The sequence below is a fragment of the Salmo salar genome, chromosome ssa01, assembly GCF_905237065.1.
Source record: "Salmo salar chromosome ssa01, Ssal_v3.1, whole genome shotgun sequence".
Lineage (NCBI taxonomy): Eukaryota > Metazoa > Chordata > Actinopteri > Salmoniformes > Salmonidae > Salmo > Salmo salar.
The window spans coordinates 134,225,519-134,242,691 of NC_059442.1; the positions used below are offsets into that span (position 1 = coordinate 134,225,519).

The following is a 17,173-nucleotide window of genomic DNA, read 5'->3' on the forward strand; positions in this document are numbered from 1 at the left end:
ATCAAGGCAAAGGGTGGCTATTTGTAGAATCTCAAATATAAAATATATTTTGATTTGCTTAACACTTTTTTGGTTACTACATGATTCCATATCTGTTATTTCATTGTTTTGATGTCTTCGCTATTATTCCACAATGTAGAACATTTTAAAAATAAAGAAAAACCTTGAATGAGTAGGTGTTCTAAAACTTTTGACCGGTAGTGTATATGTTGAAGAGGGTGGTGCTTAAGCTGCAGCCCTGTCTCACTCCACGGCCCTGTGAAAGACATCTGTGTGTTTTTGCCAATTTTAACCTTACACTTGTTGTTTGTGTACATGGATTTCATAATGTCATATGTTTTTCCCCAACACCACATTTCACCAATTTGAATAGCAGACCCTCATGCCAAATTGAGTCAAAAGCTTTTTTGAAGTCAACAAAGCATGAGAAGAGTTTGCCTTTGTTTTGTTTGTTTGTCAATTAGGGTGTGCAGTGTGAATATGTGGTCTGTTGTACGGTAATTTGGTAAAAATCCAATTTGACATTTGCTCAGTACAGCACTGAGGAAATGTACACGTCTGCTGTTAATGATAATGCAGAGGATTTTCCCAAGGTTGCTGTTGACGCATATCCCACGGAAATTATTGGGGACAAATTTGTCTTCACTTTTGTGGATTGGGGTTATCAGTCCTTGGTTCCAAATTTTAGGGAAGATGCCAGAGTTGAGGATGATGTTAAAGAGTTTAAGTATAGCCAATTGGAATTTGTGGTCTGTATATTTTATCATTTTATGTAGGACACTACAGGCCTTTATATGTATCAACACCACAGGCCTTTTTGGGTTGGAGGGTTTGTATTTTGTCCTGTAGTTCATTCAATGTAATTGGAGAATCTATTTAGACAACACAAAGAGGGTTTAGACAACACAAAGAGTTATCTAAACCCCTTCTCCAATCTTTTTGGCTCTATAACAAAAAACAAACAGCGAAAACTTTACAAATCTTAGAATCAGCTATTAAAGACTGTGTGTTCCAATTTTCCCAAAGTGGTTAGATTTTTCTGCTTTTAAATGCTAGTAAAACTAAATGCATGCTCTTCAACCGATTGCTGCCCGCACCCACCCGCTCGACTAGTATCACTACTCTGAACGGTTCTGACCTAGAAGATGTGGACAACTACAAATACCTAGGTGTCTGGTTAGACTGTAAACTCTCCTTCCAGACTCACATTAAGCATCTCCAATCCAAATTAAATCTAGAATCGGCTTCCTATTTCGCAACAAAGCCTCCTTCACTCATGCTGCCAAACATACCCTCATAAAACTGACTATCCTACCGATCCTTGACTTTGGCGATGTCATTTACAAAATAGCCTCCAACACTCTACTCAGCAAACTGGATGTAGTCTATCACAGTGCCATCCGTTTTGTCACCAAAGCCCCATATACTACCCACCACTGCGACCTGTATGCTCTCGTTTGCTGGCCCTCGCTACATAGTCGTCGCCAAACCCACTAGCTCCAGGTCATCTATAAGTCTTTGCTAGGTAAAGCCCTGCCTTATCTCAGTTCACGGGTCACCATAGCAACACCCACCCATAGGACGCGCTCCAGCAGGTATATTTCACTGGTCATCCCCAAAGCCAACAGCCCCTTTGGCCCCTTTCCTTCCAGTTCTCTGCTGCCAATGACTGGAACAAACTGCAAAAATCACTGAAGCTGGAGACATATCTCCCTCTCTAATTTTAAGCATCAGCTGTCAGAGCAGCTTACCGATCACTGTACCTGTACACAGCCAATCTGTAAATACCACACCCAACTACCTCATCCCCATATTGTTATTTATCTTTTTGCTCTTTTGCACCCCAGTATCTCTACTTGCACATCATCATTTGCACATCTATCGTTCCAGTGTTAATGCTAAATTGTAATTATTTCGCCTCTATGGCCTATTTATTGCCTACCTCCCTAATCTTCTACATTTGCACACACTGTACATATATTATTCTATTGTGTTGACTGTACGTTTGTTTGTGTAACTGTGTTGTTTTTGTCGCACTGCTTTGCTTTATCTTCGCCAGGTAGCAGTTGTAAATGAGAACTTGTTCTCAACTGGCCTACCTGGTTAAAAAAAGGTGAAATAATATATATATATATATTTTTTAGTCTATGGATTCTTCAATTACATTAAGCTGATTTCTGACGTGATGCTCCTTTTTCCGTAGCGTAACTATGTATTCTTTTAGTGATTCACCATAGTGAAGGCATAGACTCAGGTTTTCTGGGTCTTTATGTTTTTGGCTGGATAGGCTTCTCAATTTCTTTCTTCGGTTTTGGCTTCCTTCATCAAACCATTTGTCATTGTTGTTATTTTTTTAGGTTCTCTGCTTGAAATTGTTTGATTTGATAGGGAAGCTCAGAGGTCAAATATACTGTTTAGGCTTTCTACTGTTCTCTCATTTATGTCTGGAAGTAGCTAGCAAGCTAGCCAACATTAGCCATTTAGCTTGGTTGCTTGACTGCCGTTGTGAGGTTAGAATGCTCGGATCAACCCTACTCCTCGGCTAGAATGTCCAGTATGCGCTCTGAATGCTCCGAGAGCGAAACACTCTGAATTTACCAAAGGACAATCTGACATTTACATTTACATTTTAGTAATTTAGCAGACGCTCTTATCCAGAGCGACTTACAGTATTACTGACAATGTTCTGAATTTACGAACACCCTGAGCGCACCCTGGCACTCCAGATAGAATTTAGGAACACACTCATAGTCATGATATACACAATGCACTATAGACACACACACACAAACAAACAGCTTCACAGCAATATCTAAGTGTGCTTGATATTTTTCTCTTTGTATTTCATTAAAAAAAGTGTAAAATAAATACAAATGGTTAAATAACTACATTGTAACGGTTGTCGTCGGGAACGGAGGACCAAAACGCAGCAGGAATGTGGATGCTCATCTTGTATTTATTTTAAATCAAGATAACACCAAAATAACTAAACGAAGAACTCACGAACAACAAAAACAGTCTTGTCATGCTCACTCACACACAAAACAAGAAACAATCTCCCACAAACACTAAACCAAACACATACCCATATATAGGACTCCCAATCAGAGGCAACGAGAAAACACCTGCCTCCAATTGAGAGTCCAACCCCAATAAACCAGACATAGAAATACAAAAAACCAGAGACCACATAGAAATACAAACACAGAACATTACCCAAAAACCCGGAAATAATAAATCAAACGCCCTACTAAATAAACCACCACCCCGAACCACATAAAGCAAATACCCTCTGCCACGTCCTGACCAAACTATAATAACAAATAACCCTTATACTGGTCAGGACGTGACATACATTTACTTGGTCCCCCACATTCTTTATCATTTGTTTATGTTGTTATATTACAGTGAACTTTGATGACCCCAATGTAATAAAATAAAAAACTTTAAAAATGGCTGGTAGAATTTCTTTTTAACGTGTGCCACAAGTAGATCATTGATCCAGTGTGATGACCATTGCATACCATACGATGCCCATATTATGCCAGCATTTTAACATGGTGTAAAATAATTGGTTATTCTATATTACAGCGAACTTTGAGGGTTTTCACAATGGCTGGTAAACATATTTTGAGGTGTTGACTAGTAGATCATAAGATGCCTATTTTATGCCAGTTTAAAGATGTTTTGTGGTGTGTGCTACTAGTAGATAAATAATCCATTGTCATCAACATTGCAAAGCATAACATGCCCATATTATGCCAGCTCTAAAATGGAGAAAATACTTGTTTTTGTCCTATTATAGTTTACTTTGAGGGATTCTAATTAAATGTGTCCACTGTTGCAATTGAACTGGATGATTAAAGATGTTGTTTAAACTTAAATCTATTGTCACCGTCTCAGCTCACACTTCCCTTCACCGAATGAAACCAGTTTGATGTTTATGCTTTTATTCAAGATAACACAAAACCTTTTGTGTGCAATAGTTTGAAGAGAAATCTTGATTACACCGAGACCGATTCCAAAATTAAACTTCAATTATAATGTCTAATTATAATTTTATTATATGTTTCATATTGATGTACACACCACATATCAGTCATGCAACTACATCAAGTGTATAAAGTGCATAACACATCCCCAAAGTGCAGTGAGCGTATACGTGCCCATCCCAAAAGAATGTTAACATCAATATAATATATTATATGGCCTATTACGTAGTCACACACCCAGTGCACTTGACTTGGGCAATATAAGATATGCTCAGTTCCAAATCAAACCCGTCTGTAGATAGTCACCTACTCCAACACCCTCCACTTTCAAGGATAACAGCACAGCCTTTTTATAAAATCTTTTATGAGCTTGGAGAACACATTAGGAGCAATCTTAGACTATTCCTCCATACAGGATCTTTCCAGATCTTTGATATCCTTTGTCTGCACTTATGGAATACCCTCTTCAAGTCATATCAAATGTTATTGGTCACATACACATGTTTAGCAGATGTTATTGCGGGTGTAGCGAAATGTTTGTGTTCCTTGCTCCAACAGTGCAGTAATATCTAACAATTCACATCAATACACACAAATCTAAAAGTAAAATAATGAAATTAAGAAATATATAAATATTAGGACGAGCAATGTCGGAGTGGCATTAACTAAAATACAGTAGAACTGAATACAGTATATACATATGAGATGAGAAAAGCAGTATGTAAACATTCTTAAAGTGACTAGTGTTCCATTATTTAAGTAACCAGTGATTCCCTGTCTATGTATATAGGGCAGCAGCCTCGACGGTGCAGGGTTGAGTAACCGGGTGGTAGCCGGCTAGTGATGTCTATTGAACAGTCTAATGGCCTTGAGATAGTTGTTTCAGTCTCTCGGTCCCAGCTTTGATGCACCTGTACTGACCTCGCCTCCACAGCAAATTTGAAAGTGTTAATTTAACACCATGCGTGTTTGTTTTAACATTCGTCCAGGTCCACTCAGTGTTAACACTTTTTGTGGTGTTAATAGTGAAACACTCTCGAGTGTTAAGATATGGTGTTGCTGTTCAAATGACCCATCTGTGTTTTTTCAACACCCTCAGTATTAAGCAGCAACACCTTTCAGTGTTGAGGATCAGCTCTAGAGAATGCATCCTGTAGTTGAATTGACACAATGAAGTGCTAAATATTCACACTAGGAAATAACATTTTTTTTGTATGGTTCTCACTCACTCATAATCAAGCCTGCAAGTTGTAGGTGAGTTAAACAGAAGCAATAAAGGATTCGTTACAAGAGTAGTGACTCTGCTTTGTTTCATTTATTTAGGCCACAAAGAGAGGGTGCATCAGAATATAATCAGTGCATCACAGGCACATAAAAATGAAATCAGTGCATCACAGGGGCATCACAGTGAAAACAGTGCATCACAGGCACATCACAATGAAATCAGTGCATCACAGGGGCATCACAGTGAAATCAGTGCATCACAGGCACATAAAAATGAAATCAGTGCATCACAAGCGCATCAGTACATGTACTATATGAGAGCAAGAGTATTTGCAGAGTTGCTATTTAACACAAGTGGAAGTTCTCCTAAGACTAGGTATGCAATTTTCTTTACAAATTTACCAATAATCTGACTATTACTCAATCATGTCAAACAAAGGAACATAAAGGCTCTCATCAGCACTTTGAAGGACAAAAGGCTTATACAATTTCAGATCATCAACTTTGTCATCAAAACCATCAAACACAGTGAATGCATGGTAATGTTCACTGAAATTATCAGTATGCACCCTGTCCAGCAATAAGTGTACAATATTGTCAACAATAATGATCTTAGTTATTTTACACAAGACTGGCATTTCATGCTCCATCTTATTGCAAACTAACAGTCCCTCTCTGTACTCCATGCCATCCATCTTAACTCAGCTGGTAGAGTAAATGGCTTTCTGCATAGTGACCTGAAGTGACGCTGTCAACTCCTCACCACCAGTAAAATCCCTCAGGGAAAATGCTTTCATCGGTCCATTCTCCATATGTCGCAATGGTGATGTCTCCCAGTGATGACCTATAGCAAATTGGTTTTTTTGGCAAGGGACTTAGTAATGTTCTTGAAGTTTTTGAGGGTGTTCTAAAGAGTTTGTGCTTTGCCTCAAACCTCATATGTAATAAAGGACTGCTTTGTCTTATGCATGCTGGGTAATGTATCATAAAGTGATGTGTGGGTATTACGTTATGTGGGTACAACTGTTTGAAAAGTGTGTGATGTTCAGTTATCAAATGCTTCAAATACTGTCATGCCCTGGCTAAGAAAAGTAAAAAAAAAAAGATTATTGCAGTAAGATGAGCAGCAAATTCAAGTTCTAATTTCCTGGTGGAACAACATGTCCCAAAATCAAGGGAACGTTCCTCACAAGACAGAGTTTGAAAATAATTAAGTGCTATGCTATTTCCACTGTTCTCTAGGTTGACTTTAGTTGAATGGTTTTTGCGTTCCATGTACCCATAGTCAAATGAGTAGATTCTAGAGAGAAGTGCACGTTTCTAAAGAGCATTTTCAGAGACATATTCAAACAACAATTTTAACTCAAACTGAGCCACCCCTACAAGAATGTCATGCATTATGTCCAACGAAAAATGACTACAAACATGGAAGTGCTGCAAACTGTTCAGTTTAGGGTCTGACTGCAACTGATTCAAATGCATTTCAAATTGATCTTTACCACACAAAGGTCATCCTCACTGTAAACTGTCTGAGCATTAGACTTTTCTATGAAACAGAACCGGCAAGCATCCCCAAATTGTCTCCAGTTATTTGGCAGATAGAGTTTATGTCACTTATCAGTTGAAAGTCATTTACACCATCACTCCAATTTAACATCATTAACCAAGGGCTCTAGAATGGCATAAAATACATATATCTTTAGATCTTGATAATGAAATAATGAAAATAAATTAATATTCATCACAGCAGAGTTAAACTTGGGTGGCAGATTCCCGAGGACAAAATAAATGGCGCCTATCTTGTGAACACCACGCTTGGATCCAAGCAGGTTGGCAGTTTCAAAGTCATCATAGTACAAAATAATGTCAAGGTTTTGAGAACAAGGGATGAGTCTTAAAGTAACTTCCAACACAAAAGTCATATGTGTCTTCCACAGATCTATCCCTAGGTGCATTTTCCAATAACTTACAGATTTCAGAATTGTCGACACATGAACGGCAATATTTCCAGTATAGGAATACAAAAGTATCTTTCACTGGGACTTCATACATGCCTGTTTGTTTATTTCGCCTGCTATCATATCTAACTCCCAACACTACTTCTACTGGCTCCACAACATCTCTTGGTTTCTGTGTTAAAACTGGCAAATGGGTTTTGAAGTTCTCAAAACTATCCTTTACAGCAGATGAAGAGGGGTTATCCATAGGCATAACTGACAGAACATCTTGTTTAATTTGGGAGTGCAGCCCAGTAGTAAGCTCTTCTAAATCACAAACTACTGTTGACACAACACTATTTGCAACACCACTAGCTTGCAACTTGGCAATGAAGGAGGCACACATATCTTTATCAAGACTGTCCATTCTTCTCAAAACAATCACTGAGTGTTATCATGTGGGACACCAATGTTGCCACCCATTTGTGGAGCTTCTGACTGGACTGGAGAATCAGCAACATGAGAGGGCACTTTTAAGATGAATGCATCAACTACTTTACCAATATCCTTATGAATACTATTCAAATGTTTTCTGAAACCGGAGTATGTTGAAAACTGCCATCTACCACCATCTTGAGCACTGACCAATCTAAACTTGGTGGAGGGATAGAAACTATGCTCATTTCTCAAATTATATGTCAATGACTGGCTGTTTCTGTGCAACGCTTGACAACAACAGCACCTTAACATACATTTATCTAGTTAAGAAGTTTTGTCCTCAACTCTATCACGCTAGGGACCTCTCTTGTTTTGTCTACATCAATGTTGTAGATGGTTGTCTGCACAAATGTGTAGAAGTTGACAAGAGTATCGTCATACTTCAGGTTAAAGACAAAGTGGGCTTTGAACAGTTCATCAAACGCACACAGACCACTAGTTGCCTGGCAGGGAACAAGCCTCTTGTCCACCATGATGTAGTAGTTGTCAATCTTGCTCTGTCTTCTTCCAACGGCAAGGAGGTATGGCTGTCGACCATGGCTCCCATCAAGATGGTCTTCGATGCTGCAGCATGACTGTAACACACAAAGGGTCTTTTTAAGTCACTCTCCACGTGTTAAGACAATAAAGAGACAACTCAAAAAAAGAAATTACACAACAATTACTGTATCATCTTACCTTATGAAAGTGCACTAGTCTGCCCACAGCATCACTGGCACTAATCTTGGTCCTCTTCCATCCTGCTGGTGGTGGGAAGAGATGAAGCAGCAGCAGGGAGGACATATCATTGTCCCAGTCTGAGAGCAAGAAAAGGCAAACACCCGAAATCACATAAAACAATATCGCTGAGTTTGAAACATTGCACTACCCACGAGAGAATCCACTTACTGGTTTCGCTGTCATTTTCTGGCAGTTTTTCTGCAGACTTCAGGAGGCAACGTTAATTGGTGGTCGTAGTCAGGGATTTTGCCAGTTTGATGACTTTAGGCTTCAATACAGTGTCCCCCTTTTCAAGGAGCTTAGAGGATGTTTCATTGTCGAACATCAGCAAAAAAATCCTGATTCACCTAAAACAAAGTGGATCAACTCAACTTCATGACCAACACAAAATGATGTTCTCAATCAGACAACTAGCCTGTAGTTCTAATTCCAAGACATACTACATCACTCACCAATCCTTTGATGTCCAGAAACCTGGGAAAGACTGAGGACATCTGTGCTTCTGTCTGGACTATAAACTTGCTCCTGACGATACTGGAAGACCTCCGTCTTCTGATAGATTTGATTTTCATCGGCAGAGTGGACAAGGAATGATATATGAATATACAGTGCCTTGCGAAAGTATTCGGCCCCCTTGAACTTTTCGACCTTTTGCCACATTTCAGGCTTCAAACATAAAGATATAAAACTGTAATTTTTTGTGAAGAATCAACAACAAGTGGGACACAATCATGAAGTGGAACGAAATTTATTGGATATTTCAAACTTTTTTAACAAATAAAAAACTGAAAAATTGGGCGTGCAAAATTATTCAGCCCCTTTACTTTCAGTGCAGCAAACTCTCTCCAGAAGTTCAGTGAGGATCTCTGAATGATCCAATGTTGACCTAAATGACTAATGATGATAAATAGAATCCACCTGTGTGTAATAAAGTCTCCATATAAATGCACCTGCTCTGTGATAGTCTCAGAGGTCTGTTTAAAGCGCAGAGAGCATCATGAAGAACAAGGAACACACCAGGCAGGTCCGAGATACTGTTGTCGAGAAGTTTAATGCCGGATTTGGATACAAAAAGATTTCCCAAGCTTTAAACATCCAAAGGAGCACTGTGCAAGCGATAATATTGAAATGGAAGGAGTATCAGACCACTGCAAATCTATGAAGACCCGGCCGTCCCTCTAAACTTTCAGCTCATACAAGGAGAAGACTGATCAGAGATGCAGCCAAGAGGCCCATGATCACTCTGGATGAACTGCAGAGATCTACAGCTGAGGTGGGAGACTCTGTCCATAGGACAACAATCAGTCGTATACTGCACAAATCTGGCCTTTATGGAAGAGTGGCAAGAAGAAAGCCATTTCTTAAAGATATCCATAAAAAGTGTTGTTTAAAGTTTGCCACTAGCCACCTGGGAGACACACCAAACATGTGGAAGAAGGTGCTCTGGTCAGATGAAACCAAAATCGACCTTTTTGGCAACAATGCAAAACGTTATGTTTGGCGTGAAAGCAACACAGCTCATCACCCTGAACACACCATCCCCACTGTCAAACATGGTGGCAGCATCATGGTTTGGGCCTGCTTTTCTTCAGCAGGGGCAGGGAAGATGGTTAAAATTGATGGGAAGATGGATGGAGCCAAATACAGGACCATTCTGGAAGAAAACCTGATGGAGTCTGCAAAAGACCTGAGACTGTGACGGAGATTTGTCTTCCAACAAGACAATGATCCAAAACATAAAGCAAAATCTACAATGGAATGGTTCACAAATAAACATATCCAGGTGTTAGAATGGCCAAGTCAAAGTCCAGACCTGAATCCAATCCTAGAATCTGTGGAAAGAATTGAAAACTGCTGTTCACAAACGCTCTCCATCCAACCTCACTGTGCTCCAGCTGTTTTGCAAGGAGGAAAGGGCAAAAATTTCTCTCGAAGTGCAAAACTGATAGAGACATACCCCAAGCGACTTACAGCTGTAATCGCAGCAAAAGGTGGCGCTACAAAGTATTAACTTAAGGGGGCTGAATAATTTTGCACGGCCAATTTTTCCGTTTTTTTATTTGTTAAAAAATTTTGAAATATCCAATAAATTTCGTTACACTTCATGATTGTGTCCCACTTGTTGTTGATTCTTCACAAAAAAGTACAGTTTTATATCTTTATGTTTGAAGCCTGAAATGTGGCAAAAGGTCGAAAAGTTCAAGGGGGCCAAATACTTTCGCAAAGCACTGTATATGTGAACATCCTTATCTCAGCTCACCGGTCACCATAGCAGCACCCACCCGTAGCACACGCTCCAGCAGGTATATCTCACTAGTCACCCCAAAAGCCAATTCTTCCTTTGGCTGCCTTTCCTTCCAGTTCTCTGCTGCCAATGACTGGAACGAACTGCAAAAATCACTAAAGCTGGAGACTCATATTTCCCTCACTAGCTTTAAGCACCAGCTGTCAGAACAGATCACTGCACCTGTACATAGCCCATCTGTAAATAGCCCATCTGTAAATAGCCCATCCAACTACCTCATCCCCATACTGTTATTTATTTATCTTTCTCCTTTGCACCCCAGTATCTCTACTTGCACATTCATCTTGGGCACATCAATCACTCCAGTGTTTAATTGGTATATTGTAATTACTTTGCCACAATGGCCTATTTATTGCCTTATCTTACCTCATTTGCACACACTGTATATAGACTTTTCTACTGTATTATTGACTGTATGTTTGTTTATTCCATGTGTAACTCTGTGTTGTTGTATGTGTCGAACTGCTTTGCTTTATTCTTGGCCAGGTCGCAGTTGTAAATGAGAACTTGTTCTCAAGTAGCATACCTGGTTAAATAAAGGTGAAAAAAAATATTTAAAAAATAGCAAGCATCACCAACAAGCTGGTGGTCCAGGACAGTCTTCCGCCTATGGGTTGGGCCTCCCGACTGGGGTGAAATACTCTTCTTGATGGGTCGAAGTGAGATCTTCCTTGATACCGTCTTCAGCCGATAGGCAAAGGATATCTGAATTGTGTCAGGAACATAGAAGTGTTCCTTAGATGTGGGAAAAGGTGACCAACATGGTAGTCAAATTGTTATTTTTAGACTTGATTCTATGACTGTTTGATGCCCCTTTCAGTCCACAGAACATGTGTCAACATATTAAAGCAAGCATGCTCTACCTACCGGCACTTACATAGCCTTTGGGGAGAAAAGGATCTCTCAATGAAGGGAAAGGGGTCATAATTCCAAGAGCATAACGTTCTCTCTGTTGACGAGTGGGAAGCCTCCTTCTCAAAAACAGTAAAGCATACACACGCCAAATATGTTTAAGCAAAGTCTTGTTGATGAAGGTACTGTATCTTTCTAGTCTCATTATGAGGCCAAATAACATTAATTTATAATTTGATTGTTTTGATCCACTGTTTGTGTCTAGATTGGCTAATGAGAAGCTTACCCACGCATCTCTTTCATTAGAGTTTTATATTTTTAATTGAACCTTTATTTAACTTGGCAAGTCAGTTAAGAACAAATTCTTATTTACAATGACGGCCTACTCCGGTCAAACCCGGACGACACTGGGCCAATTGTGCGCCACCCTATGGGACTCCCAATCACGGCCGAATGTGATAAAGCCTGGATGTGGCTGACTAAAATGGCAATCATCTCTCCTGGTTCTGTGGTCCAATGTTTTGGTTGTCTGGTACTCTTCTAATACGTCTTGCCCACCAGGTCTACTACTCAGGGCATCTCGGACCATCTATTAAGACGAGATAAAAGTTTAACAATTTAGGGTTGTAGGCAGCTGTAGCGTCTGCTGCCTCAATATACCCGTGATATCAAATACATTTTTGATAAGGCGCGAGAATTAAATAAACGGTTTGGTATAATTGTTTATGTGGAAGATTGAGTAAGTGTGTGTCACACTGTTTGCTTGGAATGATTTCTAGCTATCCCTACCTGGGCATCCAACTCATTTTCCCTACCAGAAAACACGAACAAACGTAAATTGTGTTGTATTTGCGCACCCAAATTCAGGAGGACACGGACGTGGGGATGGCTTGACTTTTGTGAGTGTCGGCTCACTTAACGTCAGTCTGCGAGACCGTACGTACAGAAGCCGCTACATTGTTACAATTTAAAAAAAAGTTGTCACACGTTTGTCGAAGGAATAAATGTCGTAATTGAAGAGTCAGATGAAGCACGTTGCTGTAATTGTGATGCGTATGACGTTCCGGAGTTCCCGCAGTAGCTAGGATCAGGGCTATCCAGGCAGTGAACATAGCTGAATGAACGAGTGGAGACGAGATGGTAGTGGATGCCCCACAGGAGAAACACTAACAGTGAAGAAGGTGGACTTTGTTGCATTCATTGCGCACGAGATAAATTGCACAAGACAAACTTATAAAACATCTAAGATGCTAGACATAGTTGTATAGACGGCAAAAATACTTATGTATCTCCAGGACTTAAGTTGACATGTTAGTGGGAATACTTAATAAATAGGTTCACCCCTCCCAGGTTCATGAGCAGGGATTTGAATAGTCATTTGAATCCGACTGAAGGAGTACATGTTTTGGGGGGGTTTACTTTTGAATATAAGAAATATTGTTTCGCCCTTCCCTTCTCCCTATTACTTTGCGTTAAAGTGATCACTTTTCACCCCATCCACTAGGTAGCGGCACACACCACAAACGTTTACGGACCGCCATAATACCATAGATGGTTTCTTGTGAAATTTAGCGCCAACTACATCGATTCGCCAAAGATCAATACTTCTAAACATGTAAATTGTTAAAATCTTACCCCGTACCAATGTTTAACCTCTGTAGTTGTTTCCTCAAATCCATACTTTTTAACAAAACGTTCGTCAAATACAACCTCCGTTTCCTCGTTTCTGTTGCTCCAAAATGGCATATCAGGAATACGCTAATTCAATCGCAGATTACGTTAAGTAAAGTCATTTTAGAGCAACAGAAAATGAGTCAACGGTCGGTGGTTGTATTTGATTAACGTTTTGTTAAAAAGTTTGTATTTCAGCAAACAAATACAGACAATACAGAGGACAAACAGGTACAACGATTTTTTTGAACGAAAATCGTTTACCATTTTAAGAACAAAATGGAAGCAAATGAGTTTATATTAGACAAATTAAGGTAGGTTCATCCCGGTTTCGTTCCGTTTAAGAAACGTTTTGCAGCGGGATCGTTCTAGTGAATATGTCCCTGCTCTGCTCTGTTGCAGTTCATCAGAAACTTCCCTCACCATGTGGGGTTGAGTTTAGTTTGCTAATCTGAAACATATGCTGGAGAATGCGCACCAAGCCAATTGCAAACGATTTGAATGATAGCGGGTGATTATAACGAAGCCATTCGTGTCACACGTTGTAGTTACAAACGAACAAATTGTTATAATAGATTGTCTAAATAATTAAATGTCTCCGCTGCGGATATCGCGCATGTATGCCATGCCGTTCATGAAATTTCCGATCTGTGACGGACAGTGGAATAGTCGCAGAAAGAAATGGAAGTGTTTTTATAGACGTTTACAACTATTTGAGTTGACATGAATAAGTAGTGTTGGAAATCAGCCACTACGGATGACGTTGTCCAACAATGTTTTGATTCAATCGGTGACGTAATCCAGAACACAACAAATATGGTTCCCACTTAGTTTTGTGTCGAAACGTAAAGTGATAATTACTTTCAATGTGATTATTTGTTTTCTTAAAATTAAGGTTTAAACGGATATACTAGGCAAGGGCTCAGATCATGGAAGCGAGTGCAGAATCTGGACGCAAACTGGTGTGTAGCATTACCCTATTATAGCTAGCCTAGTTTGACTACTGTGTACGCGTTAGCTGAGCTATCAGTAGGCTACCATCAATAGCTAGCTAGCGTTCAGTGATCCTCATTAGTCAGAAGAAGTGCCGTGTCAATTTCGTTAAAATGTTTACAAAGTTCAGCTTTATGTCGTTACTTACATTTTACTTGTTTGGTAAATTATATAGCTAGGTAGTTGGCTACATTACATTATTCACAAGCCCACTCAGCGCAACGTTATGGCAAGTGCAGCAGTTCCAACGTTGTTATTGTTTTGTATCTATCTTAGCACGTTATGTCAATGTTGATCCGGGACATGATATCAGCGATTTGATGTTATTAACGAACACTGTTTAATCATCTGTAAAGGTGTTTGGAGCAGAAGGCCCATCTACAACCACACATTCAGAGGTTTAGCCTAGCCATGTGCACGTGCACCACTGTTTTATTGTGAATTATTTCGAGCCTCCACAACAATGCACTGACTGGCCTACTATTTTCTCATTTGAAACGACAGCTATTATTCAAAGATATGCGTACATGTTCATTATATGCATTAAAAAAAAAACACTGTTAGTGAGATGTGATAAATTAATATTTATATTGATATATATACTTTTATAACAGTTATTTTCATTCCTCTAGCGCTCCATCTGCCGGACAATGTATGACGAAAACGAGGACTTCTCTGACGTTGAAGAAATTGCAAATGTCAGGGGTTTCAATCTGGAGGAGAAACTTGTTAGCGACTCATACAACACACATTTCGTTCAGTTGATGGATGGCAAAGGTACACACCTGTTTCATTCATAAAATATTACCACACACTCACAGTCCCCCATGCAGACTCATAACTGGCTGGACATGCACAGTTTCTACCCTTTTATGGATTCACACATGATAAGGGAAAAGTTCCTGTTGGTTAATTCGTTTTTGTGCAGGATGTCCTTACAAATCCATGATATTCACACACATCACACATCACACATTGCTCTACCTGAATATATATGCAGAAGTTATGGGCCACTGACTACTTACACTTTTTTCTTCTCAGATTTCACTTATGAGTATGTTCAGAGAGAGGCACTTCAGACCCCTCTTATTTTCAAAGCCAAAGATGGACTGGGAATCAGGTGAGACATGAGTCAAATATGATGACCTGTGACCAATACAGTCAATTTGTTTTTACACTACTGCTACTCACTGTTTATTATCTATGCATAGTCACTTTACCCCTACCTACATGTACAAAATAACTTCACTAACCTGGACCTCCACACATTGCCTCTTACAGTTACTTTTTACTTTAGTTTATTAAGTAAATATTTTCTTAACTCCTTCTTGAACTGCATTGTTGGTTAAGGGCTTGTAAGTAAGCATTTCACTGTAAGGTCTACACCTGTTGTATTCGGAGCATGTGACAAATAACATTTGATTTGATCATGTTTAGCCTATTACATGCTCTTTTTCTGCCTTGGTTAAATAGTAGGCTTTATGGAATGGTTTGATGTTAATATGCTTATCTTGACTATATTCTTTAAAAACAAAACAGAATGCCAGACCCGGAGTTCACCGTCAGTGAGATTAAAGGTTTGGTTGGTAAGTCTATTTGTTTTTAAATAGCAGGCAAAAAAGTTGCTAAATGCTTCCTTTCCCTCCATCAATTCTTATCTTAGACAGCAGTGCTGACGTACTCCACAATACCCTGCATTTCTTGATGAATGAAAAACATGCTACTGGAAAAGGTGTTATGTCAAAAAGTATGTGGGTGTTAAAGTAAACTTCTATAAGCCTGTAATGCAAAAATGAGATGACTCACTGTCCCAAGACAATTTCTATACATTTGCATTGCAGACCCAATAGATATAGGCCTATTCATATAGATTCTATATTTTAATCAGACTGACATCAGTTAAATGGCACTTTTTACTTAGGTTAAATGACCATTTATTAGATCATGGCAGGGTTCTTCAGTGCGACCATTTTACTTGCATATGCGCTTAAATATTTTTCTGTGCGACCTAGAATTTTAATTAAGGATTACCAGTGCCTAGACAAATGTAGGATTCTAGCTTTACTACCTCAAAGATTTTTAATTGTGCTCCTACATTTCTTTGTAAGAGCCTACATTTTCAACTGAGTGCACATGTATTTTATTAAGATCCCCATTAGCTGTTTCAAAAGCAGCAGCTATTCCTCCTGGGGTCCACACAAAACACAAAACATAATACAGAATGACATAATACAGAACATCATTAGACAAGAACAGCTCAAGGACAGAGCTATATACATTTAGTTTATTTGCTCGGCGTAGGCTAGCCCTGCTCTCATGTCAGATGATGAAAGGGTTCAGGACAGAGTGTACTTTTTTTTATTATGGTACATAATGTATGTGCGCTGTGGTTCAGCATCTCCACCTGTTGGTAAAGGTTATGAACAACATGCATACAAATTGTACAGTTGTACCCAGGTTTACCGTAAGACTGCTGTGTTGGTGTTTGCAGGTAGCCGTCGTGCCGTTGATGTGATGGATGTGAGCACCCAGAAAGGCTCGGAGATGAGCATGGCCCAGTTTGTCCGCTACTATGAGACACCTGAGGAAGAGAGGGACAAACTCTTCAATGTTATCAGCCTGGAGTTCAGCCACACCAAACTGGAGAACCTCATCAAGAGGCCCACTGTGGTGAGATGACGCTGGCAGTTTTTATTTCATGTGTTCATTATGAACGAGGGCAGATTTGATAGTGAATGCCAGCCAACTGTCAACTCTCTTATAGGTGGATTTAGTGGACTGGGTGGACAACATGTGGCCCCTAAAACTGAAACGAAGACAAACCGAAGCCACTAATGTCATCTCAGAGATGAAGTACCCCAAAGTACAGAAGTAAGTATTTTAGAAATGTCCTTAGTTTTGCATAGTATTTCCCATGCAATGTCAGAAAGTTTATTTGGATGTTTTAACCTGTTTGCAAAACGTAGTGGATTGTACCTAAC

General features: G+C 39.4%; 1 protein-coding gene and 1 pseudogene across 12 annotated transcripts in view; one reads left to right on the forward strand and one right to left on the reverse strand.

The window, feature by feature from the left end:
• Positions 1-5,333: 5,333 nt before the first annotated feature.
• On the reverse strand, positions 5,334-12,297 carry LOC106563323 (uncharacterized; annotated as a pseudogene).
• A 100-nt stretch (positions 12,298-12,397) lies between these two features.
• The window catches only part of LOC106564592 (lysine-specific demethylase 2B), a 49,879-nt gene continuing 45,103 nt past the window's right edge, over positions 12,398-17,173 (forward strand). For 4 of the 12 annotated variants that reach the window (XM_014130741.2, XM_045690023.1, XM_014130746.2 and 1 more), the window contains exons 1-6: positions 12,399-12,709; positions 14,825-14,969; positions 15,234-15,312; positions 15,732-15,778; positions 16,684-16,862; positions 16,957-17,063. In XM_014130741.2, coding sequence (XP_013986216.2) covers positions 12,647-12,709; positions 14,825-14,969; positions 15,234-15,312; positions 15,732-15,778; positions 16,684-16,862; positions 16,957-17,063 — 620 coding nt within the window. In that variant the 5' untranslated portion in view covers positions 12,399-12,646. Of the gene's footprint in view, positions 12,710-13,299; positions 13,514-13,586; positions 13,711-13,796; positions 14,162-14,824; positions 14,970-15,233; positions 15,313-15,731; positions 15,779-15,838; positions 15,940-16,683; positions 16,863-16,956; positions 17,064-17,173 lie in introns of those variants that run through there. The other 8 variants (XM_014130782.2, XM_014130754.2, XM_014130763.2 and 5 more) reach the window with 8 other exon arrangements.